At 39.3% G+C, this 27,159-nt stretch overlaps 2 protein-coding genes and 2 pseudogenes across 2 annotated transcripts; 1 reads left to right on the forward strand and 3 right to left on the reverse strand.

Moving 5' to 3' along the window:
• Positions 1–7,002: 7,002 nt before the first annotated feature.
• LOC118523766 (solute carrier family 25 member 43 pseudogene) lies at positions 7,003–9,276 on the forward strand (annotated as a pseudogene).
• Positions 9,277–13,633: 4,357 nt separating this feature from the next.
• On the reverse strand, positions 13,634–14,545 carry LOC118523767 (olfactory receptor 4C11-like). The gene has a single exon (XM_036073553.1). It carries the CDS (start codon positions 14,543–14,545, stop codon positions 13,634–13,636), a length of 912 nt encoding a protein of 303 aa, XP_035929446.1.
• Positions 14,546–21,108: 6,563 nt separating this feature from the next.
• Positions 21,109–22,055, reverse strand: LOC118523754 (olfactory receptor 4C15-like; annotated as a pseudogene).
• Positions 22,056–25,892: 3,837 nt separating this feature from the next.
• LOC118523756 (olfactory receptor 4C3D-like) lies at positions 25,893–26,819 on the reverse strand. The gene has a single exon (XM_036073542.1). It carries the CDS (start codon positions 26,817–26,819, stop codon positions 25,893–25,895), a length of 927 nt encoding a protein of 308 aa, XP_035929435.1.
• Positions 26,820–27,159: the final 340 nt, after the last annotated feature.

Genomic DNA, 27,159 nt, shown 5'->3' on the forward strand with positions numbered 1-27,159 from the left:
CTCTAAGTTTCTAAACAGAAAGAAAGGACACAATTTCAGATATTCCCTCTTCTCTTCCCTCTCCATTCTCTCCCTCTTTTTACCTCCTTGCTATAACTTAAAAAGGAAAAGTAATCGTTTTAAAAATATGATGAATCATCAATATGATAAAATGGTTACTATGGTTTTCAAATGCAATGGCTGAAATACTCACCATGACTTTTTCAGCCCTTGAACGCTGTGCCACAATCTTGCTTACCACCCCTCCCAGTGCCTCTGGCCATGCATGCTCCAGCCGGCCTGACACTTGCTGTCCCTCATAAACACGCCCACAGCTTCTCATTCACTAAATTTTCAATATTTCTTAGTGGCTAAATGACCTTCCTCTGATACAACCTCCACTCTCCATTGCTACCTGTGCACAGAGTACCCAGTTCAGATGCCATCTCCTCAGCAAAGCCTTCCACGTTTTCCCAAACAACTTTCTTGCTAAGGGCCCCCCGCTGGTAAAATGTATGTGTGTGTATGTGTTTACTGAATCATACAACCCTTAATTATGGCCTTCTTTCTTTTTGCTTTAATATCTTTTTTTTTTTTAAGATTTTATTTGTTTATTCATTAGAGACAGAGAGAGAGAGAGGCAGAGAGAGAAGCAGGCTCCCAAGGAGCAGGGAGCCCGATGCGGGACTCGATCCCAGGACCCTGAGATCATGACCTGAGCCGAAGGCAGACGCTTAACCATCTGAGCCACCCAGGCGCCCTGCTTTAATATCTTTGTTCATTAGATTTTATATCTCATAAGGCAAGTTCACGCTGTTCTGTTTTGTGCAATTCAGGCTAGCCTGGCAGGCAGTTTAGCAGAGAGCAGTCAAAAAGAAACTAGTACCAGATCTGTAGCTTTCGTGCTCTATGGCAATTTCTCCCTCTTAAACACTCCAGCCTCCACTGCCATGCAAAGCGTCAGACTCCAACCATAATGGTGGAGCCCGTATAAAACCAGAAACCATAAATAGGTAAGGAAGAAAACCATTGGCATGCCCAGTACATGTCCTGACCATCAAATGGATGAAAATTCAGGATGTGTCACAAAAAGAGACCAGTATTTATATTTATATTTAAACATAAACCCACAATGCAAGGCTGGGCAAAGAACCTTGCTAGGACTAAAGAGTCCTTCCTCCTAGGACTTAACTAGAGAGTTTGCTTCTCATTCTTCCCCTCCTTACTCCAACACTAGTAAGAGAGTATAATTCTTCTGTCACAGTAGGATTGGGCAGCCAACGTTACCATCATTCATATACAACAGTCAATGTCATAGTATCATAGAATCCTGGTATCAACAGTACCAATGAATTCTGAATGCATTTGGTCAGTATACGTTCCTATCCTTCTCTTGACCTTAAGCCTTGCAAAAAAGAAATCCGCCAGTAGAGGAGACTATACTCTGCCCCCTCCAATGTACCCCCCTTTCAAAAGAATTGACCTGAGACAGGGTTGCATCAAGTAGAGGCCAGTGAAACCCTGGAACCGTGACACAACAGAATCTTCTCATCACTGCGAGAAATATGTTTCTGGAACTTCATGCTTCTTAGGAGACACAACTATATAATGGCAACTGCCTGAAAATCCAGTCCCGAATGGAAGGCAAGAAAAAGGACATACTTTCTTTGGGCTTGCAAACTTACCTTATTTCTTATACAGAAAGAGATGAGGTCCAATAGAGAGCTCATAATTTTTGCCCTTGGATTCTGATTTATTTTGAAGATGAATCATGTACAGTGTGTTTGCCACATGTAAACTACTTCAAATACATCTACTCGGCTTTCCATTGCAGGATCTATGGGGAGAGAAGACACTCCACAGACAGCCAGTCTTTCCTAGAAGGCTTCAGTTAGACTCTTCAAAAAGGTTTGTAATATCAGCAGAAAGTTTCTTACTTCTACTCTCAGAACATTCTAGAATAAAAAGGAAATACCCCCACTATTCTGCGACAGAAAGATCTCTAAAGCCAGCTGTATTTCCCCAGAATAATTCCCTGGCAGAGCACATGGATGAAACATTTCTTCTTCCTCCATCAGATATTTATAGAGATTTCAGAGAAGTTCACAAATACCCAGTCTTGGGAGGGGTAAGGACTCTGCCCTTCCCAGCCAATCCCAAAGGATATGCTCTATAAACTACTTAGCTCAGTCAATGCTGAATCACAGCTAATCACGGTGCCAAGGACTCCTGGACAAGGCTGTCAACAGGCAGATTCTGTCCTCAGAGCCCTTCTCCCCTCCTAGTCTCCCAAAGGGTCCCCGCTCACTTTGGTTACCAACTGCCTCCACTCATTTCCCTATTCTAAGGAAAAAGGGCACCTTTAAAGTCACTCTGAGGTATAGACTACTAAAAGTTCCCAAAGGCTCTGCTCTTTATGTCCAATCTCTTTTTTTTATTATGTTATGTTAGTCACCATAAAATACAGCATTAGTTTTTTTGTTTTTTTGTTTGTTTGTTTTTTTCAGCATTAGTTTTTGATGTGGTGATCCACGATCCATTGTTTTCACATAACACCCGGTGCTACATGCTGGTCCAATCTTTTTTAAAGGCACTCAAACCTCTTAGCCCATGTAAGCATTTCAACACAGATGACAATATTCGATTCTAGCTTCATGATTTATGTCTCTATGACTTCAGGCAAGTTTCTTAACTTCTCCCAGTTTCCTATTCTAGAAAATGTTACTGTATATATAATAATCTTTTTAAGATTTTTTTATTTGTTTTATTTATTTATTTTTGAAAGAGAGAGAAACAGCGAAAGAGGGAATACAAGAGGGAGAAGCAGGTTTCCTGCCGAGCATGGAGCCCAATGCGGGGCTCCATGCGGGGCTTGATCCCAGGACCCCGGGATCATGAACTGAGCCGAAGGCAGACACCTAATGACTGAGCCACCCAGATGCCCCTGTAGATATAATAATTACTATCCATCTTAATGATACTAATAAGATATACATTATTACAATGAAAACTACTAATTAAAATTTCTATAAGTTCTAAAATATTTTGAAGTCATTAAGTCAGTAAGGAAATAAGAGAAAGCGGAAATGAAAATGCTTTTACATTTTTTTTATTTTATTATTATTATGTTAATCACCATACATTGCATCATTAGTTTTTGATGTAGTGTTCCATGATTCATTGTTTGCATATAACACCCAGTGCTCCATTCAATACGTACCCTCTTTAATACCCATCACTAGGCTAACCCATCCCCCCACCCCCCTCCCCTCTAGAACCCTCAGTTTGTTTCTCAGAGTCCATAGGCTCTCATAGTTCATCTCCCCCTCTGATTCCCCCCTTTCATTTTTCCCTCCCTACTATCTTCTTCTTTTTTTTTACTGTACTTTTTTTTATTTTTAAATGAACTTGTTATCGTTTATATACAATAAAATGCACCTTTTCTTTTCTTGAACAATTGTATACATTACTCAGTGCTTGCCATGACTGGTGTACTCTCAAACCCTTCACCTGTTTCACCCATTGCCCACCTCCCCTCTGGCAACCACCAGTTTATTCTCTGTATTCAAGAATCTGGGTTTTGGGACACCTGGGTGACTCAGTTGGTTGTGTCTGCCTTTGGCTCAGCTCATGATCCCAGGGTCCTGGGACTGAGTCCCACATAGGGTTCCTTGCTCAGTGGGGAGTCTGCTTCTCCCTCTGCCTGGTGCTCCCCCTGCTTGTGCTCTCTCTCTCTCTCTGTGTGTCTGACAAATAAATAAATTAAATCTTAAAAGAAAAGAGTCTGGGTTTCTTGTTTGTCTCCTTTTTTCTTTGTTCATTTATTTATTTTTTCTTAAATTCCACATGAGTAGTGAAATTGTATGATATTTGTCTTTTTCTGTCTGACTTATTTCACTTAGCATTACACCAAGTCCTTCCATGTTGTTGCAAATGGTAAGATTTCATTCTTTTTAAAGCTGAGTAATATTCTACTGTGTGTGTGTGTGTGTGTGTGTACCACATCTTCTTTATCCATTCACCTATCATTGAATGCTTGAGTTGCTTCCATAGTTTGGCAAATGTAAATAATACTGCAATAAACAGAGGGCTGTATATATCTCTTCAAATTAGTGTTTTTGTTTTCTTTGGGTAAATACCCAGTAGTGGAATTACTGAATCATATGATAATTCTTTTTTTTTATTTATTTTTTGAGGAACTTCCATAATGCTTTCCACAGTGGATGCACCAGTTTGCATTCTCACCAGCAGTGCCCAAAGGTTTCTTTTACTCCACATCCTTGCCAACACTTGCTATTTCTTGTCTTTTTAATTTTAGCCATTCTGACAGGTGTGAGGTGATATCTCACTGTGGCTTTCATTTGTATTTCTCTGATGAATGATGTTGACCATCTTTTGATGTGTTGACCTATTTGTATGTCTTCTTTGGAAAAATGTTTATTCAGGTCCTCTATTTTTAAATGAGATTATTTGTCTTTGGTGAGTTATATATGTCCTTTATATCTTTTGGATACTAACCCCTTATCATTTTCATCTGTCTCCATGTATTTCTTGATTTACTCTTGGATCTTTGGGTTGACCTATTCATTGTTTAGGAGCAGGTTATTTTCCCCCATGTATTTGTGTACTTTCTACATTTCTTCTTGTGGGTAATTCTAGTTTCATACCATTCTGGTCAAAAAAGATGTATAATATGGTTTCAATCTTTTTGAATTTATTAAGGCCTATTTGTAGCCTAACATGTGATCTATTCTGGAGAATGTTTCCTATGCACCTGAAAAGAATGTGTCTTCTGCTGCATTGGGATGTAATGCTTTGAATATATCTGTTAGGTCCATTTGGTCAAATGTGTCATTCAAAGCCACTGTTTCCTTATTGATTTTATGTCTGGATGATCTGTCCATTGATGTAAGTGGGGTGTTAGAATTCCCTGCTGTTATTGTATTACTGTCAATTTCTTCCTTTATGTCTGTTAATAGTTGTTTTATGTATTTAGGTGCACCCATATTTGTTGCAGAGGTAATTACAATTGTAATATCCTCTTCTTGGATTGTTGGACTCATTTTATGGAGTCAGTTCAGACCTTTCAATGCAGATTGAAAGTGAAGGGATGGAAAAACATTTACCATGCAAATAGAGGCAAAAGAAAACTAGGGTAGCAATACTAATGTCAGACAAAATAGGTTAATCAAGTCTTATCTCTCCTCTGATCAAAGCTCTCCAATGGTGCTCTACTTTGTTCTCATCAAAAATGAAGTCATTTAATGCAACCTAATAGACTCTACCTGATCTGGACCCACCACCCCCTCTCTGACCTCATCTAATACTCTATGTGTTCCCATCTCACTGGCCTCAAACCCTCCAACACATTTCTGCAGTGTATATCCACATTGCTGACTCACTCCCCTTCCTCAAGTATTTATTCAAATGTGGTGTCCTCCATGAAGATTACTCTGACCACTTCTTTAAAGATGCAGACGGGGGGGGGGGGGGAGGGGGCGGAGAGAATTAAGATTGTGGAGGAGTAGGAGGCCCTAACTTCATCTGATCCCTGGAAATCAGCTAGCTAGCTAGCAAATCATTCTGAACATCTGCAAAAATCACCCAGAAATCTAAAAAAAAAGAACTGTTACAATTCTACGAATGGAAGAGCAACGAGTTTTTGCAAGATAGGAGATGTGGAGACATGAATCCATGGCGATCTACGGGAAGATAAAACACAGGGGGTGGGAACCTCAGTAAGCCAGGTACTGGAAAAATGGTATAAGCAACAGAGCACAAAACTAGAACTTTTAGAAGTTTGCCTGAAAGACACTCAGGATGAGAAGCAGAGTGGAATCTGAGGGGGGACAATGCGGTCTCAGCATCCCCAGGGTCACAAAAAGAACAGGAGTGTCTTAGTGCAGCAGAGTTCCCAGGCAGTGGAGCAGAGAAGCCAGTTGCAAACAATGAACGCTGCTCTGTGTTGCCATAAACTGCACAGTGTGGTGACCAATCTCCTTGCAGGGGCCCAGCTAGTGGCAGAACTGTGGAGAGAACCCCCTCCTTCCCCTGGGAGTACCAACACTGGTGCCACTGCAGGTGTTTGTAATATTTGGAGACTGGAAATGGGGTCATGTGCCTGGGATAGAAACTCCTAGTCACAGGCTAGGTGAACACAGAGTACGTACTGAAATCAGGGAGACCAGAGTGCTTTTTTCTGAGGGCTCACTGAAGAATGGGAGCATAAACTTTCATCTCCAGGGCTGGGGATCAGGTTGCCATCATTTTCATTCTCATCCTCTAAAACAGTGGTGAAAGCCTTCAGGGAACAAAAGCCACATAGAGCAATCTGGCACCACTTAAACTGAGCCCAGCCCCCTGGCCAGGGGGGTGCAATTCCACCCCAGATAAAGACACCTGAGAATCAGCATAACAGGCATCTCCCCAGAAAACCAGCAGGAACATCCACCTAACATCAAGTTTATGGATCACACAGAACTGCTGAGGTCCAGCGCTAGGGGAAAATAGTATATAGAATTTGTGTTTTTTTCACATGATTCTTTAGTCTTTCAATTTATTTTTTTTCCTCAACAAATCCAGGCTAATTGTGCAGAATGTGCTGGAACAACCTTACAAGGGTATGCTCTGGTGAAAGGTCAAAGCTCAGAGCCTCTACCTCCCTCACTCAACAAATTTCTTGTTTTTTCAATGCTTTTTTTAAGTCTTTTTTAATTTTCATTTTTAGAGGTACATTTTATCCTTTCATCCTATTTAATTTTATTTTTGTATATATGTAAGTTTTTCTTTCTTGACAATTTTGGGATCTAGTTTCTTCTAACAAACAGACCAAAATACACCCAGGATCTAGTGTATTGCTTTGTTCTGTTCAACTATTTCATCATATTCTCTCTCTCTCTCTCTCTTTTTTTTCCCAGTTTCTGTCTCTTCTGATTATTTCAGTGTATATTTCTCTGGGGTCGTTGTGCTATTTTAATATTTTGTTCTCTCATTCATCTATTCTTCCCTGGACAGAATGACAAGATGGATGAACTCGCCCCAGAAAAGAGAACAAGAGGCAGTACTGACAGCCAGGAACGAGATCCATATGGACATAAGTAGGATGTTGGAAGTAGAGTTCATAAAATGATTATAAAGATACTAGCTGGGCTTGAAAAAAGCATAGAAGACACTAGAATATCCCTTTCTGGAGAAATAAAAGAACTAAAATCTAATCAGGTCAAAATCAAAAAGGCTATTAATGAGATGCAATCAAAAATGGAGACTCTAATTGCTAGGATAAATGAAGCAGAAGAGAGAATCGGTGATATAGAAGACAAAATGATGCAGAATAAAGAAACTGAGAAAAAGAGAGATAAACAACTACTGGATCACCAGGGAAGAATTTGAGAGATGAGTGATACCATAAAGCAAAAGAATATTAGAATAATTGGGGTCCTGGAAGAAGAGGAAAGAAAGAGAGAAGCAGAGGGTATTTTGGAACAAATTATATATGAGAACATCCCTAATCTGGGAATGGAAACAGGCATTCAAGTCCAGGAGGCACAGAGAAGCCCTCTCAAAATCAACAAAACTAGTCAACACCTTGATATATGATAGTGCAGCTTGCAAATTTCAGAGAAAAAGCAAAAATCCTGAAACCAGCTCAGGACAAGAGTTCCTTAACCTACATGGGGTAGAAACATAATAGGCTGGCAGCAGACCTATCCACAGAGACCTGGCAGGCCAAAAAGGATTGTCATGATATATTCAGGGTGCTAAATGAAAAACTGTGCAGCCAAGAATACTTTATCCAGCAAGGCTGTCATTCCAAATAGAAGGAGAGATAAAGAGCTTCCAAGACAAAGAGAAACTAAAAGAATTTGTGATCACTAAACCAGCCCTTCAAGAAATATTAAAGGGGATCCTTTGAGTGAAGAGAGAGCCCAGAAGTAACATAGACCAGAAAGGAACAGAGACATTATACAGAAACAGTAAGAGACATGGAGCCTGCTTAATATTCTCTCTCTCTCCCTCTGCCCCTCCCCACCACTTCTCTAAAAGAAAAAAAAAAGGAAAATCCAAAAAGAAAAAGATATCAGGCATGCTAATAGGAAAATTCGTATTAAACAGGCATAAGGAAGACCTCATTGAGGAGAGATTAGAATAATGCCAAAAGTAGATGAAGCTATTGGGCAAGCACACATATTTTAAGCAGGGAAACCCTGCCTGATGTTGTCAAGAAATTGCAAGGAAGCCGGTATGGCTGGAGCCAAGGGAGCAAGTATGGAAGTAACAGAGAGGCCAAAGGGGCAATAGAAGGTCAAATCATTGTAAGAACTGGGTCTTTTTCTCGAAGCAAAATGGTATCACTGCAGGGTTTTAAGCAGAGAAATGTGCTGTGCTGACAACAGACTTAGCAGAGCAAGAGTGGAAGTAGGAAGAATTCTGAGTTCAAGACTATGATTTAAGTGATAGACAATAGCAGCTCAGAACAGGATGGAAGGAGACATGGTGGGAAAAGAGATCATATTCTGCATATATTTTGAAGGCAAATAAATGTTTTTCTAACAGATTAGGTGTGAGCTGTGAAATTATCAATTTTTTGGACTTCCATGTTTCTGGCCTGGGAAACTGGAAGGAAGTGCTGTTCACAGATGACCTGGGCCATATTTCCCAATGGTGCTCCATCATGGCTGGGAGTCTGACAGACATGATTTTCACCATTGTGATATCTCCTACAGACCTCATCAAATCCAGGCTAATTGTGCAGAATGTGCTGGAACAACCTTACAAGGGTATCCTCTGTGTTTTTTCTACTATTTATCAATAGGAAGGGTTCCTGGCCCTTTATCAAGGGGTTTCCTTTACTGTTTTAAGTTCTATTTCCTTCTCTGCTGTCTCCCTTCTAGTTTTCATGAACCAAGAGAAAATTAGGACTTTACCCTGAGATCGGTTCTCTCTCCTCTAGAACTTTGCCAGTGTCTGCCTGGCTACTGAGGTAGCCCAGACCCTCTCCTTTGCCTTCAACATGCTGAAAAGAAAGATGAAAGCTCAGACCCTCTCACTGTGGAGTAGTAGATGTCCATTTCTCAGAAGCAATGGACTTCTTCCCACAGACAGTGAAAGCCTCAGGGTTACTGAGACTCAAGAATGGACTGTCAACTCACTGAAGATCCTTCCATATTTTGGAGTTATGTTTGGCAACTTTGAGTTAGAATCTGTCTTTACTAAAATTGTTACATTGTGTCTCCTCTGACATATAAACTAACTCCAGGGCTGGATCAGAGTAGAAGCCCCAGGAATCATGGGTATTAAAAAAGTTCTTCAGGGGTGCCTGGGTGGCTCAGTTGGTTAAGTGTCTGACTCTTGATCTCAGCTCAAGTCTTGATCTCAGGGTCATGAGTTCAAGCCCCTTTTTGGGCTCCATGTAGGTGTGGAGCCTACTTAAAAAAAAAAAAAAAGTTCTTCAAAACAGGACAACTTAAATCTAAAGAACAAATACTTTAAAATCAAATAGAAGTTTACTGACTGAGGGGTGCCTGTGTGACTCAATTGGTTAAGCACCTGCCTTTGTCTCAGGTCACAATCCCAGGGTCCTGGGATTGAGCCCTGCATCAGACTCCCTGGAGTCTACTTCCCCCTCTTCCTCTGCCCTTCCCCCTGCTCATGTTCTCTCTCTTTCTCTCTCTCTCTCTAAAATAAATAAATACAATTAAAAAAAAAAGAAATGGGGGCACCTGGGTGGCTCAGTCAGTTAAGCATCTGCCTTCAGCTCAGGTCATGATCCCAGAGTCCTGGGATTGAGCCCTGATTCAAGCTCCCTGCCCAGTGGGGAGACTGCTTCTCCCTATCCACCTCCCTCTGCTTGTGCTCTCTATCTCTATCTCCCTCAAATAAATAAATAAAATCTTAAAAAAAAAAAAGTGTATTGACTGAAGGCATGCTGCAGTCACAGGTAGATGTTGCATCATATTGTGCACACACAGAGTGATGAGAGGATACTGTTGTCTGCTGCTCTTGGAAATGTGAAGATTCATCCATACACTACTTCTGAACTCCAAACTGATATGCCTGTGAACAGTGTCTGTGATGTGCCACGGGAAGGTTTCCCAACATGACTGTTTCATGAAGGAATTCCACCGGACTTGATAGCAAAACCTAGCAGTAATGAAATGTACATTTTCACTCTGAATGTAAATGTGCAATTTACACAACACCAAAGAAACGTAATTGCCATGACCCCTTGAAGCAACAAACAGTTGAAGTGGCTGAGCAGATACCTGTCATGAGCTCAGCCACAGGGTCACAGCTTGCACTAAACCACATCAGCCTAGTTTTGCTCATTTTGACCCAAGACTTCTCAATAAAATCATTCTGGAATTCATAATCTCTGCTGACTTCTGAGTACACACACCACAGTATAAATTATGCCTTAGTAAGAAACTAAATGAAAATATTTAACATTTAAAAGTTTAAAACATTTAAAAGTTATCACTATTCTAGTAGAACCATGCTTCTTTATTTAAATGTGAAGCAGCCCAGACTTAGATGTTTCAGGAATCTTGTGTTTCAGGAAGGCGGTTTTTACCATGATTGTTTAATTATGCCCCAAAAGATATTCCAGGTGAAGTCATGTACAGTATAAGTGGCTGAATTCTATGCCTTTTTAACCTGCTTTATGAGTCTACCCTGAAAATAAATCATTTAGTCAAGTTATTCTCACAAATTGTCCTGCTTGCCTGGAATGAATAAAAAAGGACATTTGACACATATCAAAAACAAAAAGGGGGCGCCTGGGTGGCTCAGTTGGTTAAGCGACTGCCTTCGGCTCAGGTCATGATCCTGGAGTCCCAGGATCGAGTCCCACATCGGGCTCCCTGCTCGGCAGGGAGTCTGCTTCTCCCTCTGACCCTCCCCCCTCTCATGTGCTCTCTCTCTCTCTCTCATTCTCTCTGTCTCAAATAAATAAATAAAATCTTAAAAAAAAACAAAAAAAAAAAAACAAAAAGGTAACTGGACAAAAACACTTTAGGCTAATCATCTCTACTAGATTTTTAAAAAATCAGATTTCAGATTGTTCCACCTTGAGGACTGTATGTCAAGTTTATATAGCTGTCCTTTCAAATAGTGCCTATCTATGAATTTAAAAATATCTAATATTAACTTGTTAATTTATACACACACAGGTTTCCAGCATATTAAATTTATTTTTGAAAGGAAAAAAATCAGTCATTAAATATAGAGATATCTGTTAGATATATAAAGGAAACTATCAAGCAAGTAGTTGAGTATACAAGTCTGGCATTCAAGTGGGAGGTCTGGGGTGGAAATATAAATGTGTGAGTCATCAGCACAGAGATGGAATTTAAAGACACAAAACGCTTGATTTTATTTTACTTTTAATATAACTTATGAAATGAAATTTTTCCTCTGAGCTTTAGTTTCCTAAATATATGAACTTTCAGAGAAATCTCAGCTAATGAGAAATGATAATAAAAGAAAAAAAAAGGCTTCCTGATCATCAGTGACCTTCCACAAACATTATCTTAGTGGAGGTTCCCAAAACTCAAGGTAAAAAGCTTTCTCTCCTTCATAATCTCTCTTTCATTACTACTTCTCCTTCTCCTCTTTTATCTTCTTCCCCTCTGTTTCTATAGCAATAGTAAATTATGGCAATTAATAGCATGGCTAAATTTGTGGCAAAGGTGACAAGGCAAGTAGCTAATTGATGCCTTATGTTACCAACCAAGAAATTCCTGCCTCATCATCCACAAGATTTGTACTTTCTAAAAAGGATCTATGTATTTATCTGAGAAAGAGAGAGAGAGCATAAGAGAAGGGGGAAGGGTAGAAGGGGATAAAATCTTCAAGCAGACTCCCCACTGAGTATGGCGCCCAAAATGGGGCTTGGTCTCACAGTTCATGAGATCAGAACCTGAGCAGAAACCAAGAGTCAGATGCTTAATCGACTCCGCCACTTGGGTACCCCTACAGGATTTGTACTTTGAGAGATTTTCCAGTACAGGAGATGAGCTTTAAATAAATCTTCCAAACTTTTATTTTCAGAGTTTGAAGGTTGACCTTTATTCTCAAGGAGGCATACTCATGCGAAGCCTCTCAGAGTGGCTTTAGATGGGTTCATCTGCCACATTTCAAGCTCCAGTCACCAGATCTGTAGGAAAATAGTCTTGATTATATTTATTCTCAGAGACAGACTCATTGCCCACTCTCACAGGGACTGGCTGTTGTTGTCCATACTCATTCGTTAACAGTACCTGAACTAGAATGTAAATCTAAGGAGATACATGAAAAATATAAATCAAAACACCAAAGTGCTTATTCTAGTCACTAGTCAATACTTTTCTCTCCAGGGAGGAAAATCTCTATAGGAAGCCAAATTACCATGCAAAGTTTGCTTAATAAAGGTAGAATTCAAGAAGCCATGGCCCAAAACATTTCTCCCAACCCACAAGTATACATGCCATGCCAGGCAACCAAGCAATCTTATCCACTAGTCAGTGAATCACTTCCTGGCATCTTCCCTTTTTGGATGAAATATTGTAACATTAGCTGTTTTCTCTGTCAGTTGTTGCTTTTTTCATATGTATGATCTTATCCATGAGGTGTTGGTTTTTATAATATAACTCTCAGAATTGGATAAAATTGTCCTCAATTCACAAACCAACAATTATAGAAATGCCCCTGGACTTATATTAGAAATGTATATGAAACTAAGAATATGACCAAAGAAAGAGAAACATGATAAACAAAGAAAAAAAGGTATTAAAGTACATAGAAATTGTGGATCAATACAATTAATATATTTGTTATAACTAGAATTATACTATTTGAGTAGAAGGCCATGAGTTAAGTCCTTGTACATGCTCAAGAGACAAAAAAAAAAAAGGGCCAATTTTTAAAGATGTTACAAAGGGAAGAGAAGCACCAAATAGAGGCTTAATTAGTTGATATGTATGCTCCTGTGGGATCATGAGTTTCTTGTAGTGACTTTGGGCTATTCACCGTTGAGCCAGAAAAGATAAGATCCAGATTTAGTAGTGTCAAAACTGATTTGCCAGGGCGCCGGGGGGGTTCAGTCATTAAGCGTCTGCCTTCAGCTCAGGTCATGATCCCAGGGTCCTGGGATCGAGCCCCCCATCGGGTTCCCTGCTCCGCAGGAAGCCTGCTTCTCCCTCTCCCACTCGCCCTGCTTGTGTTTCCTCTCTCGCTGTATCTCTCTGTCAAATAAATAAATAAAATCTTTTTTTAAAAAAACTGACTTGCCAACAAAATAGGTCAGTCAAAATTAAGGGCCAATTTCTCAACCCAGGTCAAAACCATGGGAAAGAGAAACACAAACCAGAATAATGTACAAAGGAGGGATGTAAAGCAATAGATACAACAGAAGCTGGCTCACAAGCTGCTGTGCAGACAGCAGAAGGGAGGAGTGGGTTTATCTTCCCACAAATACTACTGTATTTGATATTGTGGCACTCTGTGATATCGACTCAAAATGAAATGGATCTGTGCTCTCTGTCTCCAAACATCCTATTGTGAGAAGATTCAATTGTCCATGTTGGGATGAAAACATCTTCTGTTTTCTATCAATCCAATTTTATTGAAGCTGTTACAGAATTAGAAAATGGAGTCCTCTGTTTTTTCCCATCACAAGTCAGAATTTGTGGCACCATAAATTCCTCATGGCATTTTTCACTTCTGCATTTCTCAGAGTGTAAATCAGACGGTTGAGCAAGGGTGTCCCAATGGTGTAAAACACAGCCACCATCTTGTCCCCTGGAAATGCAGCTACAGGATGAGTATATGTGAATATACATGGAACAAAGAATAAGGTGACAACAATAATGTGGGATGTGCATGTAGAGAGGGCTTTCTTTCTTCCTTCTGCACTCTGGTTATTCAGAGAATGTAAGATGAAAATATAAGAGGTAAGCAGAGCTATGAAACTTACCATGCAGATAGCCCCGCTACTAAAAATTATGAGTAAATTGATTACATGAGTGTCCATACATGCAAGTTTCAGCATAGGTGTCAAATCACAGAAATAATGATCAATAACATTGGGACCACAGAATGGTATTTTCAAAGCCAAGAAAATCTGTGAAGAAGAATGGATAAAAGATACTGCCCATGCCAGATTCACCATTGTACCACAGACATGCTGGCTCATGATATTTGTGTACAGCAAGGGCTTACAAATGGCCACATAATGATCTAAGGACATGAGGATGAGCACCAAGACCTCCAAACACCCAAAGAAGCGAACTGCAAAAATTTGGGTCATGCACTCATTGTAGGAGATGACTATCTTCTCAGATACAGAATCTACTATCAACCTAGGAGCAGTGGTTGTTGAGAAATAGGCATCAGCAAAGGATAAGTAGAAAAGGAAGAAGTACATGGGGCTCCCAAGTGTCCGGCTGTATCTTATGGTCATCACAATCAGTAAATTTGCCATCAGAGTTGCAAGGTATAGAAACAAGACCACAAACACAACTTTCTCCTTTAGAACATTCTGTGTTAACCCAAACAGAATGAACTCATTCACACTGCTATTCAACTCCATGGTTACAGTGAATGTAGGAATTGTTCATCTGCAGAGAAAATTGGGGAAATAATGACTTGGCAATAGCAGTGAAACTGGATTCAGAATTCCACTTTTATAGTTCTAATTCCATCAACACATAAACCAACGGCTCTCAGTTTTTCATATATTATTATCACTTGGGAAACTTTTTTTTTTTAATGCTGATGTCCATGCTTTAACCATGAGCATTAACTGAAGGTCTTCCTATGTGGACTGGGATTTTCAGGGGTAACAAAGCACTCAAGTGATCGTGAGCTCTGCCACGTTCTGAGAACTAATGACTTTTCTGTATGATCTTGATCAGATCACTTTAATGTCTTGAAGCTTTTTTCTTTATTTGAAATTGGACACTCTAACAGATATTTTATTAAGTATATACCTATGTGTATGATGTGCATATGATGTATATGGTCTCAATTACAGAAAAATACTATCTTTATATAATTTTAAAACATATACACTTGGAGACTCCCTCTTACAAAAACACATTTCTTGATTTGGACACCAATTAACACCTATTATTCCTGACGTCTTGAGTATCTTGTTTTGATTATGCTTTAAGAAGAAATTACTTCTGCAAATTCAGGTTCATGGTGGCCATAATTTTACCTTCTATTACTTAAATTTAGGAAATTTCTACAATTTATCTTTATTCTTACAATATTTCTGTACCTTTTAATATTGATGTCAAATGATCTAGAATTTATTTTAGTATGAGTTTTGAGAAACTCTTTCTTTCTGATAAATTACCAATCCTTCAATGAATCAATAACAACATCAAATCAGTCACCAATATGTACTAAGTACATACTCATATCTGTAATCTGTGTAATGGGGGATAGAAATATATCCTCAACCTCTTTACAACCACGTTGGAAGGATAACATACCTCTAGATAAGATCATTACATAAGAATTACCTACAACTCTATGTGATAATACCAAGTGAATTTTGGTTCCAAAAGTACAAAGGTCCCTTGATTATGAATTGGCTGGTCAGAGAATTTTCGAAAATGACAAAGAAGTGAAGTAAGGCTTTAAATATTTTAAACTGGAGTTCCCAACACAGTTCTCTGAAACTCAAGTATTCCATAAGTTTATACTACCTTTCCCTACATAAAATACGTATTTTAAAATTACTGACTCAAATCACCTATTTACCCCAATAAAATTCCGTATCTGAATAAAACTTAAAATATATTTGCCATCCAGCCAAAATAATATTAGTGCAGTATGATAAACTAGAGATGTTATAACTACAAGTTCTGATTGACAGTTCCAATGTTTCTTGACAGCTATAAAACAATAGAAAAGAAAAAAAATAATGATTACTTTGTTTTGAAACATTAGATTCCTGGGGCACCTGGATGGTTCAGTCAGTTAAGCACCTGACTCTTAGTTTTGGCTCAGGTCCTGATCTTATGAGTCTTCGGATCAAGCCCCCCAGCCCCCTGTCAGGCTCCACACTCAGCAGGAGTCTACTTGGATATTCTCTCCCTCTGCCACCTCCCCCACTCATTCTCTCTCTCACTCTCTCAGAAAAACATAAATAATTATAATCTTTAAAAAAAAAAGAAACATTAGATTCCTAAAAAGGGATGAAACCAAAGGAGGGAGGGCTTGGCTGTGAAGAGAGGAGCAGTTAGGTGAGAAGAGTCAGTAAAATATCATAGAGGGAGAAACATGCATAGCTTCAGGTTAACATAGAGATGATCTCCATAGAAACTATACTCTCATTAAATTAAAAGATTGCAACAGAGAAATTTGGGGGCAGATAATGGACAACCATGAAAGCCAGGTGATGTAGTTCTATTTTGTTCTATTTTAAATAAGCAAAAAGAAGATTTGGTGGGATTAAGACAAGAAAGTAGCACTTACAAGATGTATACATTATGTGAGATCAACACCACCAATCAGAGTTCTATCACTGAATTCAGTCATCATTTCCTCACAATCCCAGACTGTCCTATCTCAAGGATTCTAGGGGACATCTCAGTAATAGAGCATGCTTTTTCTCTTCCTTAATCCTTAATTTTTATTTTATCGGTTGAAATTTTACAGTTCAAATTATACTGGTACCAATAGTCTTCCCTTGTTTTTCCCAGTCAGTAGGTTTGTGCCTCTATCTCTTATATTAATATGTTCTTTATTAAATATATATATCTATAGATATATAGATATAATACACACAATTGAATAAGGCAATCCTAGATTATATATTATTATTCTTCTAAAGTCTTCAAACCTCATTCAAACAATATTCCTCTTTTGTTATTTCATTTGACCAGCACATTTTCTTGCAAGGTAAGTATGGCCCCTTGCTTTATGTACAGAGAAATGTATGTACAGAGTTTCAGCTGTGATACAGAAAGTTTCACCAGGTACAGTACAGTCAGGCTAGAACTAGAATGGGATGCTACTAGGTAGCATCTCTCTCTAGCATTCATCTTTCACAGCATATAAAACATCAAATCCCTATCATCATGTAGATTACATTCAAGAGAAGAAAAATCCTGAGCCATCAGAGAAGGATGCCAAGTGATACCTTAAATCCCTATCCTGACTACAAAAATCAGGTTCTGTAAACTGCATGGTGAGGAAAAGGGAAAACTAGATACCCAAATGAGTAATGGTGAAGAGGAAGAAAGGACAAAGACAGAATACAGTCAGAGCAGGAAAGAGGAGAGTGAGAGTGAGCAGACACCAGGGAGGGAAGAGTTAAGGGATAAGATACATGGCTGAAAATAGTGTCCAGGAACTTTATCATTTGTTAGAAGACACTCTGAGTATAGATTCCATCAGGTCAGTCTTGAAGAGGCAATGTGAAGAAATGATCTCAGACAGACTGAAAAACTTACCTCTTTGCTTATGAGGATATAGATGACTTCTAATATAGTAAATTTTCTTGTATCTTCAACTTCAATTGACTTAAAAGGTGAATCATATGAAGCCTGAATAAAGCATGCAAACTGTACTTCATTGAGATTTAACAATGTTTTTTATCACAAGAGGTGATGGATGTAGAAAGTTTATGGAGAAAGTAGACTCTGCATGTGGCCATACATCACACAGCTCCTCCCCAGAAGCACTAAGTTAGACAAAAACAAAAACAATAAGGTGTAGTTGGAGCAGGGGAGAGGGTCATGAGAAAGTGAATTTTCTTAATTCAGTTCCCCAAAACTTTATGAAGGAATCTTGTCCCTGCACTCTGAGACAGAAATGCCTCTGAAGCTGCCTCTTTTCCCAGAGTTGCTCTTTCGGAAAACACAGGAGGTAACTGATTTCTTCTTACAGCATTGCATATTTATGGCAATTACCACTCAAGTTTGTAAATGCCTAAGGCAGGCTTCCAACCTCAGGATCTTTAGGAAAACCATTACTCCCAACCCAGTACCAAAGGATGTCCTTGTTCAGATGGTCCATGGACAAACACATGCTTTGGGGCCAATTAGTTACCTCCAACTCACTGTGAACTGCGGGAGAGGAAAGTCTGTTCACTTCTCCATAGGCTTTGCTTAAGCCCATCTCTTGTAGAAGCGTGAAAATTGCTGAAGCCAGTTAAAGGCTCAGATAGATGAAGTAAGTCAGGTAAACAGACATGAATCTTAGCCCCACCATTATCTGCTATGTGATGTTAAGCAAGTTTCTCAACTTTTTTAATTTACAATTTTCTCTTAGGAAAAGTCAACTGGTAATAAAATTTCTTTCTTCTTTCTTTCTTTCTTTCTTCTTTCTTTCTTCCTTTCTTTCTTCCTTCTTTCTTTCTTCCTTTCTTTCTTCTTCTATTTCTTTCTTTCTTTCTTATATCTTTTTTAGACAGAAAGAGAGCACATGAGCTGTGAGGTGGAAGGGCAGAGGGAGAGAGAGAATCTCAAGCAGGCTCCACACCCAGCATGGAGCCACACACAGGGCTCATTCTCACGACCATGAGATCATGACCTGAGCTGAAATCAACAGTCAGACACTCAACTGACTGAGCCACCCTGGCACCCCAATTATTTATTTTTAACATTAATGTTCATTTCTCCCATTCCTAATCTTACATATGTTTCTGAGTCAATGTAGAGAGGAACACAGGAAAGAAGGAAAGGGAAAGAATTTTTGAATACATGTCTTCCGTATTTTATTTTTATTTTTAAATATACATGCCCTTCCTGGGGCACCTGGGTGGTTCAGTTAGTTAAGCCTCTGACTCTTGAATTTGGCTCAGGTCAAGGTCTTAGGATCATGAGACCCTGTGTCAGGCTCTGCACTCAACACAGAGTCTGTTTGTCAGTCTCCCTCGGCTCCTCCCCCTGCTTGCTCTCTCTAACCTCCTCTCAAATAAAATAAATAAATAAATAAATAGTAGATAGATGATGATAGATAAATAGATGATAGATAGATAGATGATAGATAGATAGATAGATAGATAGATAAATAGATGATAGAGATAGATAGATGATAGATGATAGACAGATAGATAGATGATAGATAGACAAAATCTTAAAAAAAAGATATGCGTCCTTCCACTTACAAGAGAGAAAGCTGCTTGTGAATGGTTATAAGCTACTAAAGATGATATAGGTTGCATTAAAAATTACTGTCCTCATGGCAAATCATGTTACTACTCAGCACACTGGTTCAAGAATCACCTGCCAGGTGTCTCACCGTCTGCTAAGACACCTTCATTGGGGATGAGGTGAGCCATGCAGGGTACAGGGGAAGGACAGAAGGTGGAGACAGCAATGGAGGTGAGAGGATCCCACCAAATATTGCACAATGCTTTGCACTCTTGTTGAAACGTTTAGTGGTAACCAGCAAGGCCTGGTATCTCACAGACACATCTTAGAGAAAATCACGCCCCAACACCTGGCTTCTTTTATTACAAATGGACTGGAAGAATCCTGAGGAAGGTTTTGGTGTGTCACGTGAAGTCTTAGAATCTCAGCTTCCCCCTCAATTAAATGGGAATATGAAGACCTACCTTTGAAATACTTCTGTAAATCTTAAAATATCTAACATAGGAAAGAAGGAATCCCTGGCTCAGAAGAAATATTCATGTGTTTTTATGAATCCTACTTAAACATGAGGAATTGAGAACCAGAGAGGTGAAACACCTCACAAAGTTCCCACAGCTAATTAGTAACAGAACTGAGCCTAGAATCCACATCTCTTAAGTATAAGTCTAAATCTCTTTTATGTTCATATGATGTGCACAGTAATGTCATAAGATTTCTTGGCCTGGAAAACAAGAAGAGCTAATGAATGAGCCCCTGCATTAAACTTCCCAGTCCAAGAGCCCTAAATGAACTCCTTACATTTGAAGGAATGATTAAGCTCTCCAGTTCTGGTGGGAAAATTTTGGAGGGTAGTTTCCAAGGAAATCCTGAAATGGCCAAAGGCAAGAAGCCAAGTCAACTATCTCTTGAAGTTTCTTCATCTCTGAGTCAAATGACTTTTAGTGTTCATTAAATTTCTTGTAGACCAAAGGACTACATGACATCTGGATTCCAGGTTCTGTCAAAGCAAGGCTGGTTACCACTAGACCTTTCAGCAAAGGATTTGCTGAATGCACTTGACTATGTTCATTCCATCATGGAAACTGTGTAAATAGAACAAATGCAACTGAGGTTTGTCCTAGTTTGAGCCACCTCTGTCTTCATCTTAGCATTGATCAGAGCCCTGATTTTAACTCTGCTCATTTAAATTTGTATCTTACTAAGGTAAGGTTTCCAATGAATAATTCCAAAACACTGGTTAGATAAACTCAACTAATACAATGCAAATTTGAGGCAATAAATGATTTTAAAGGGATCAGAAATACTTTATGATTAAAAGTCAGATCACTGAGAGCAAGATTTATTGTTGCAGGGAATGGAAGAAGAGGCAGAGAATGAAGAAAGAGAATGTGCATTGAAAACAATGGCTTTATTTTTTATTTGAATTTATATACATATATATGTATATATATATGTGTGTGTCTATTACCAAGATCTAATATCAGCAATAACTACATTCCTTCACCCTTGGTAATAGCTATCACTATTTCTTTATTTTATATTTATTATACAATAGTTTATGTTGTTAAAATTTAAATGTGACCTGCCCTCTCTGCCATATGCAAACTCTTGAAAGTAAACTGAGTTTTTTTATTTCCTTTTATAGGTATTGGTTTGAATTAATTTTTGCTTTTGAAATGCTGTAAAAGCATATATTAAAAATATAGTAATTGTCCAGAGTTTTATTTCTGATGGGGAAACTTAAGTTTTCCAATGTTAGCTGTTTAAAAAAAGTATCTTAAGGAAACTAATAAATTCTAATATAGAAAAAATTAGAAATACAATTTGCTTTAGGTAAAATAGTGATGTCTAACTATAAAAAGACTTTGTGGGTATTCAGAACATTAAAACACGTAGATGCTGCCAATTAAGAGTTTGTTGAAATATTTTAGGTGAAGTACTTTGTATTAAAGCTATGTCAGAATTCTTAAAAAAAAAAAAAAGACACCCAAACACACAAAGCTTTTGTCTAGAAAATTTGAATATTACTCTTCATAATTTTTTAAACTTTAATGTTTCATTTGTCACTACAAACCACCATTAGTCTGTTCCACACTTTCTTTATGGCATTTTTCATTTCCCTATTCCTGAAAGTGTAAATCAAAGGATTGAGCAAGGAGTTAGGATGGTGTAAAATATAGCCACCATTTTGTCAAAGGAGAAAGCAGATGGAGGTCATGCATACACAAATATGCAGGGGACAAAGAACAAAACCACAATAGCAATGTGAGATCCACAGGTGGAGAGAGCTTTCCACTGCCCTTCAGGACTATGGGTTCTCAGAGAGCAAGATGACAACATAGGAGACAAGCAACAAAGAGAAGATTATGATGCAGATAGACCCACTGTTGGTGACCACCAAAAGGCCAAAGATGTGAGTGTCGGTGTAGGCAAGCTCCAGTAATGGGTACAAATCACACATGAAGTGATCAATGACATTGGGGCCACAGAAGGGCAGCTGGAAAGTAAAGAGAATTTGTATCATGGAATGCAGAAACCCCCCATCCAGGCTATACCCATCAGAATGCCACAGAGCCTCCAGTTCATGATGGTTGTGTAGTGTAGGGGCTTACAGATGGCCACATAGTGGTCATAAGCCATGGCTGTGAGGACAATCACCTCCACCCCAGCAAAGAAGTGTTCAGCGAAGAGCTGGGTCATGCAACCTCCAAAGGAGATGGTTTTCCTCTTTTGGAGGGAGTCCACAATCATCTTGAGGGCAATGACAGTGGAGAAGCAAGCATCCAGGAAGGACAGGAAAGCCAAGAAGAAGTACATGGGGGAGCCCAGGAGTGCTGGGCTGCTGCTGATGGTCACCACAATTAGCAAGTTGCCCCTGACAATTGCAATGTAGCCAAACAAAAATAAAACAAATACTATTTTATGAACATTAGGAATCTGTGAAAGCCCCAGGAGGACAAACTCAGTTACAAAGCTTTGGTTTTGCATGATTTCCAAGGGAAAGCTCAAAGCTGCCAGAGGAACGTGTAGAGTGTACAATTATGAGAAAGAAAAATGTGTCTCAGGCCAGTCTAAAGTGATACAGTAGTCAATAAGAAGTTGGTGCGTCCACATGAAAAATTATCTTCTGTGTTTCTAGCATCACTAAGAACACAAAATTCAAAATTTTTGAAGATGGTAGTGGGAGGTCAGGCAGAATTGAGGAGGAGAAAAAGTATTATTAGATACTTTAAAATAGCCAGAGCTCCAATAAGGGGGAATGGAGGTATCCACCATTCCTAGAGATGTATAAACTACCAAAACTGAACCAGGAAGAAATAGAAAACCTGAACAGACCTATAACCACTAAGGAAATTGAAGCAGTCATCAAAAATCTCCCAACAAACAAAAGCCCAGAGCCAGATGGCTTCCCAGGGGAATTCTACCAAACATTTAAGAAGAATTAATACCTATTCTTCTGAAACTGTTCCGAAAAATAGAAATGGAAGGAAAACTTCCAAACTCATTTTATGAGGCCACCATTACCTTGATCCCAAAACCAGACAAAGACCCCATCAAAAAAGAGAATTACAGACCAATATCCCTGATGAACATGGATGCAAAAATTCTCACCAAAATACTAGCCAATAGGATCCAACAGTACATTAAAAGGATTATTCACCACGACCAAGTGGGATTTATCCCTGGGCTGCAAGGTTGGTTCAACATCCCCAAATCAATCAATGTGATCCAATACATTAATAAAAGAAAGAACAAGAACCATATGATCCTCTCAATAGATGCAGAAAAATCATTTGACAAAACACAGCATCCTTTCTTGATCAAAACTCTTCAGAGTATAGGGATAGAGGGTGCATACCTCAATATCATAAAAGCCATCTATGAAAAACCCACAGCGAATATCATTCTCAATGGGGGAAAACTGAGAGTTTTCCCCCTAAGGTCAGGAACACAGCAGGGATGTCCACTATCACCACTGCTATTCAACATAGTATTAGAAGTCCTAGCCACAGCAGTCAGACAACAAAAAGAAATAAAAGGCATCCGAATCGGCAAAGAAGAAATCAAACTCTCACTCTTTGCAGATGATATGATACTTTATGTGGAAAACCCAAAAGACTCTACCCCAAAACTGCTAGAACTCATACAGGAATTCAGTAAAGTGGCAGGATATAAAATCAATGCACAGAAATCAGTGGCATTCCTATACACCAACAACAAGACAGAAGAAAGAGAAATTAAGGAGTCGATCCCATTTACAATTGCACCCAAACCCATAAGATACCTAGGAATAAATCTAACCAAAGAGGCCAAGAATCTGTATTCAGAAACCTATAAAATACTCATGAAAGAAATTGAGGAAGACACAAAGAATTGGAAAAACGTTCCATGCTCATGGATTGGAAGAACAAATATTGTGAAGATGTCAATGCTACCTAGAGCAATCTACACATTCAATGCAATCCTTATCAAAATACCATCAACACTTTTCAAAGAAATGGAGCAAATAATTCTAAAATTTGTATGGAACCAGAAAAGACCCCGAATAGCCACAGGAATGTTGAAAAAGAAAAGCAAAGCTGGGGGCATCACAATTCTGGACATCAAGCTCTATTAGAAAGCCGTCATCACCAAGACAGTATGGTACTGGCACAAAAACAGACACACAGATCAATGGAACAGAATAGAGAGCCCAGAAATGGACCCTCAACTCTATGGTCAACTCATCTTTGACAAAGCAGGAAAGACTGCCCAATGGAAAAAAGACAGTCTCTTCAACAAATGGTGTAGGGAAAATTGGGCAGCTACATGCAGTAGAATGAAACTGGACCATTTCCTTACAACACACACAAAAATAGACTCAAAATGGTTGAAAGACCTAAATGTGAGACAGGAGTCCATCAAAATCCTAGAGGAGAACACAGGCAGCAACCTCTTCAACCTCAGCCACAGCAACTTCTTCCTAGAAACATCGCCAAGGACAAGGAAAGCAAGGGCAAAAATGAACTATTGGGACTTCATCAAGATAAAAAGCTTTTGCACAGCAAAAGAAACAGTCAACAAAACCAAAAGACAACTGACAGAATAGGAGAAGATATTTGCAAATGACATATAGGATCAAGGCTAGTATCCAAAATCTATAAAGAACTTATCAAACTCAACACCCAAAGAACTAATGATCCAATCAATAAATGGGCAGAAGACATGAACAGACATTTTTCCAAAGAAGACATCAAATGGCCAACAGACACACGAAAAAGTGCTCAACATCGCTTGGCATCAGGGAAATCCAAATCAAAACCTCAATGAGATACTACCTCACACCAGTCAGAATGGCTAAAATTAACAAGTCAGGAAACGACAGATGTTGGCGGGGATGCGAGAAAGGGGAACCCTCCTACACTGTAGGTGGGAATGCAAGCTGGTGCAGCCACTCTGGAAAACAGTATGGAGGTTCCTCAAAAAGTTGTAAATAGAGCTTCCCTATGACCCAGCAATTGCACTACTGGGTATTTACCCCAAAGATACAAATGTAGGGATCCAAAGGGGTACATGCACGCCGATGTTTATAGCAGCAATGTCCACAATAACCAAACTATGGAAAGAACTAAGATGTCCATCAACAGATGAATGGATAAAGAAGATGTGGTATATATATACAATGGCATATTATGCAACCATCAAAAGGAATGAAATCTTGCCATTTGCAATGATGTGGATGGAACTGGAGGGTATTATGCTGAGCAAAATAAGTCAATCAGAGAAAGACATGTATCATATAACCTCAGTGATATGAGGAATTCTTAATCTCAGGAAACAAACTGAGGGTTGCCAGAGTGGTGGGGGTGGGAGGGATGGGGTGGCTGGGTGATAGACATTGGAGAGGGCATGTGCTATGGTGAGCGCTGTGAATTGTGTAAGACTGTTGAATCACAGACCTGTGAAACAAATAATATTTTATATGTTAATTAAAAAAATGAAGAAGAACATAGCAGGAAGGGAAAAATGAAGGGGGGGATTTTGGAGGGGGAGATGAACCATGAGAGTCTATGGACTCTGAGAAACAAACTGAGGGTTCTAGAGGGGAGGGGGGTGGGTGGATGGGTTAGCCTGGTGATGGGTTTTAAGGAGGGCACGTACTGAATGGAGCACTGGGTGTTATACACAAACAATGAATCATGGAACACTACATCAAAATCTAATGATGTAATGTATGGTGATTAGCATAACATAATAAAAAAATCAAAAACAAAATTTTTGGTTTATTTTCTGTGCCAAAAAAACCCAAACTAGAAAGAGGTTATGAATTATTCTCTTCCTTTTGTTGTTGTCCTTCCTTTTGCTTTGGAATATTCATAAGGCTAAAAAAAATCAGCAGTCATTCTTTCACTCCCCAACTGTCCCCTCCACATATATCTACCTAAGAATTTCTATTCTCTTGTTTGCTGTACCCTAGGTGAAGCAAAAAATGTCCCATGGAAAAAACAATTTCATCCAAGTAACGTACATATGAAAAATTTAGTAAAGTAGCATAAGACTCTATAGAAAAACATACTCTAGAATAACCAAACTAGGCATGTATAGTTGTTCTTTCTATTTTCCTGAGTCTATGAACATTGAGGATTTGGTAAAGTACATTAGAACCTATAAAAAGCATCTATCAAAGGCCAAGCCACTGTTAAGTGCTTAATCTATGTTAGTATGTGGGACTTTTGTTTTTTTCAGTCAGTGATCTGCAAACTTTATCCATTCTCTTTCACATTGTCTGACAGATATAACCCTCCCTATTAAATACACCATCCTTTCCTTGGCATTAGGAACAGCCTAAGTTATCCTCCTCTTCAACAAACTCCTCATGGCATTTTTCACCTCTGTGTTTCTCACGGTGTAAATGATAGGATTTAACATGGGAGTGAGGATTGCAAAGAAGACAGTCACCAACTTGTCCACAGGGTAGGTGACCACAGGACGCATGTAGGTGAATATACAAGGCACAAAAAAGAGTACAACTACAGTAAAGTGGGAGCCACATGTTGAGAAGGCTTTGCGCCGACCTTCGGAGCTATGGGATTTCAGGGAGGGCAAGATGACTATGTAGGAGATGAGTAGCATGGAAAAAATGAGCAAGCACATGGCCCCACTGTTGGCCGCCACCACCATTCCCAACCTGTAGGTGTCGCTGCAGGCAAGTTTCAGCAGAGGGAAGAGATCACACATGAAGTGGTCAATAACATTTGGACCACAGAAGGGCAAGTTGACCATGAAAAGGATCTGCACGGTGGCATGCAGGATCCCCCCTATCCAGGCCACCACCACCAGGAGGTGGCAGAGCCCCTGTCTCATGATAGTCGTGTAGTGCAGGGGCCTGCCAATGGCTACATAGCGATCATAGGCCATGACAATGAGGAGGATGATCTCTGATCCTCCCAGGAAGTGCTCCACGAAGAGCTGAGTCAGGCAGCCACCCAAGGAGATGGTTCTCCTCTGGTACAGCAGGTCGATGATCATTTTGGGGGTGGTCACAGAGGTGTAGGAGGCATCTATAAAGGACAAGTAAGTGAGAAAGAAATACATGGGAGCCGAAAGTGTGGGGCTGAGGGAAATGGTAATGACAATGAGCAGATTGGCCAGCACAGTAAATAGAAAAATGAACAAAAAGACCACGAAGAGTATTTTCTGCAAGTGTGGATTCTGTGTGAGTCCCAAGAGAATAAATTCAGTCACATTGTTGGGAAGTGTGAGGCGATCCATTCAGGAAGTAACACTTTCCTGGGGCCTGAATTCCCTACAAAGGGATAAAAAGAGGTAGCAATTATCCATGAAAGTATTGTAGTCTGAATTTCATAGCACAAAAACAGTCACTAACTGGGGAGCATGTCCTGGGCACTCCTTGCCTCAACATTCATTTCAATTATTTCTTACTTCCTCCACAATGCTTTCCAGCTCCTCAGATACCTCATACCTGCCACCTATAAACACCCATAGGTGGGTGAAATGTGAAGTATAAATTTATTGAGAAAACACTGGGTTATAAACATGAGATTGGGATTTTCCTGATTCCAACTCTATGTGACTTTGCTAAGTCATGTCA

Source organism: Halichoerus grypus, chromosome 11 (genome assembly GCF_964656455.1).
Source record: "Halichoerus grypus chromosome 11, mHalGry1.hap1.1, whole genome shotgun sequence".
Classification (NCBI taxonomy): domain Eukaryota; kingdom Metazoa; phylum Chordata; class Mammalia; order Carnivora; family Phocidae; genus Halichoerus; species Halichoerus grypus.

Coding starts and splice junctions, on each gene's coding strand:
- LOC118523767 (XM_036073553.1), bottom strand. CDS start 14,545: ATGGAGTTGAATAGCAGTGTGAATGAGTTCATTCTGTTTGGGTTAACA.
- LOC118523756 (XM_036073542.1), bottom strand. CDS start 26,819: ATGGATCGCCTCACACTTCCCAACAATGTGACTGAATTTATTCTCTTG.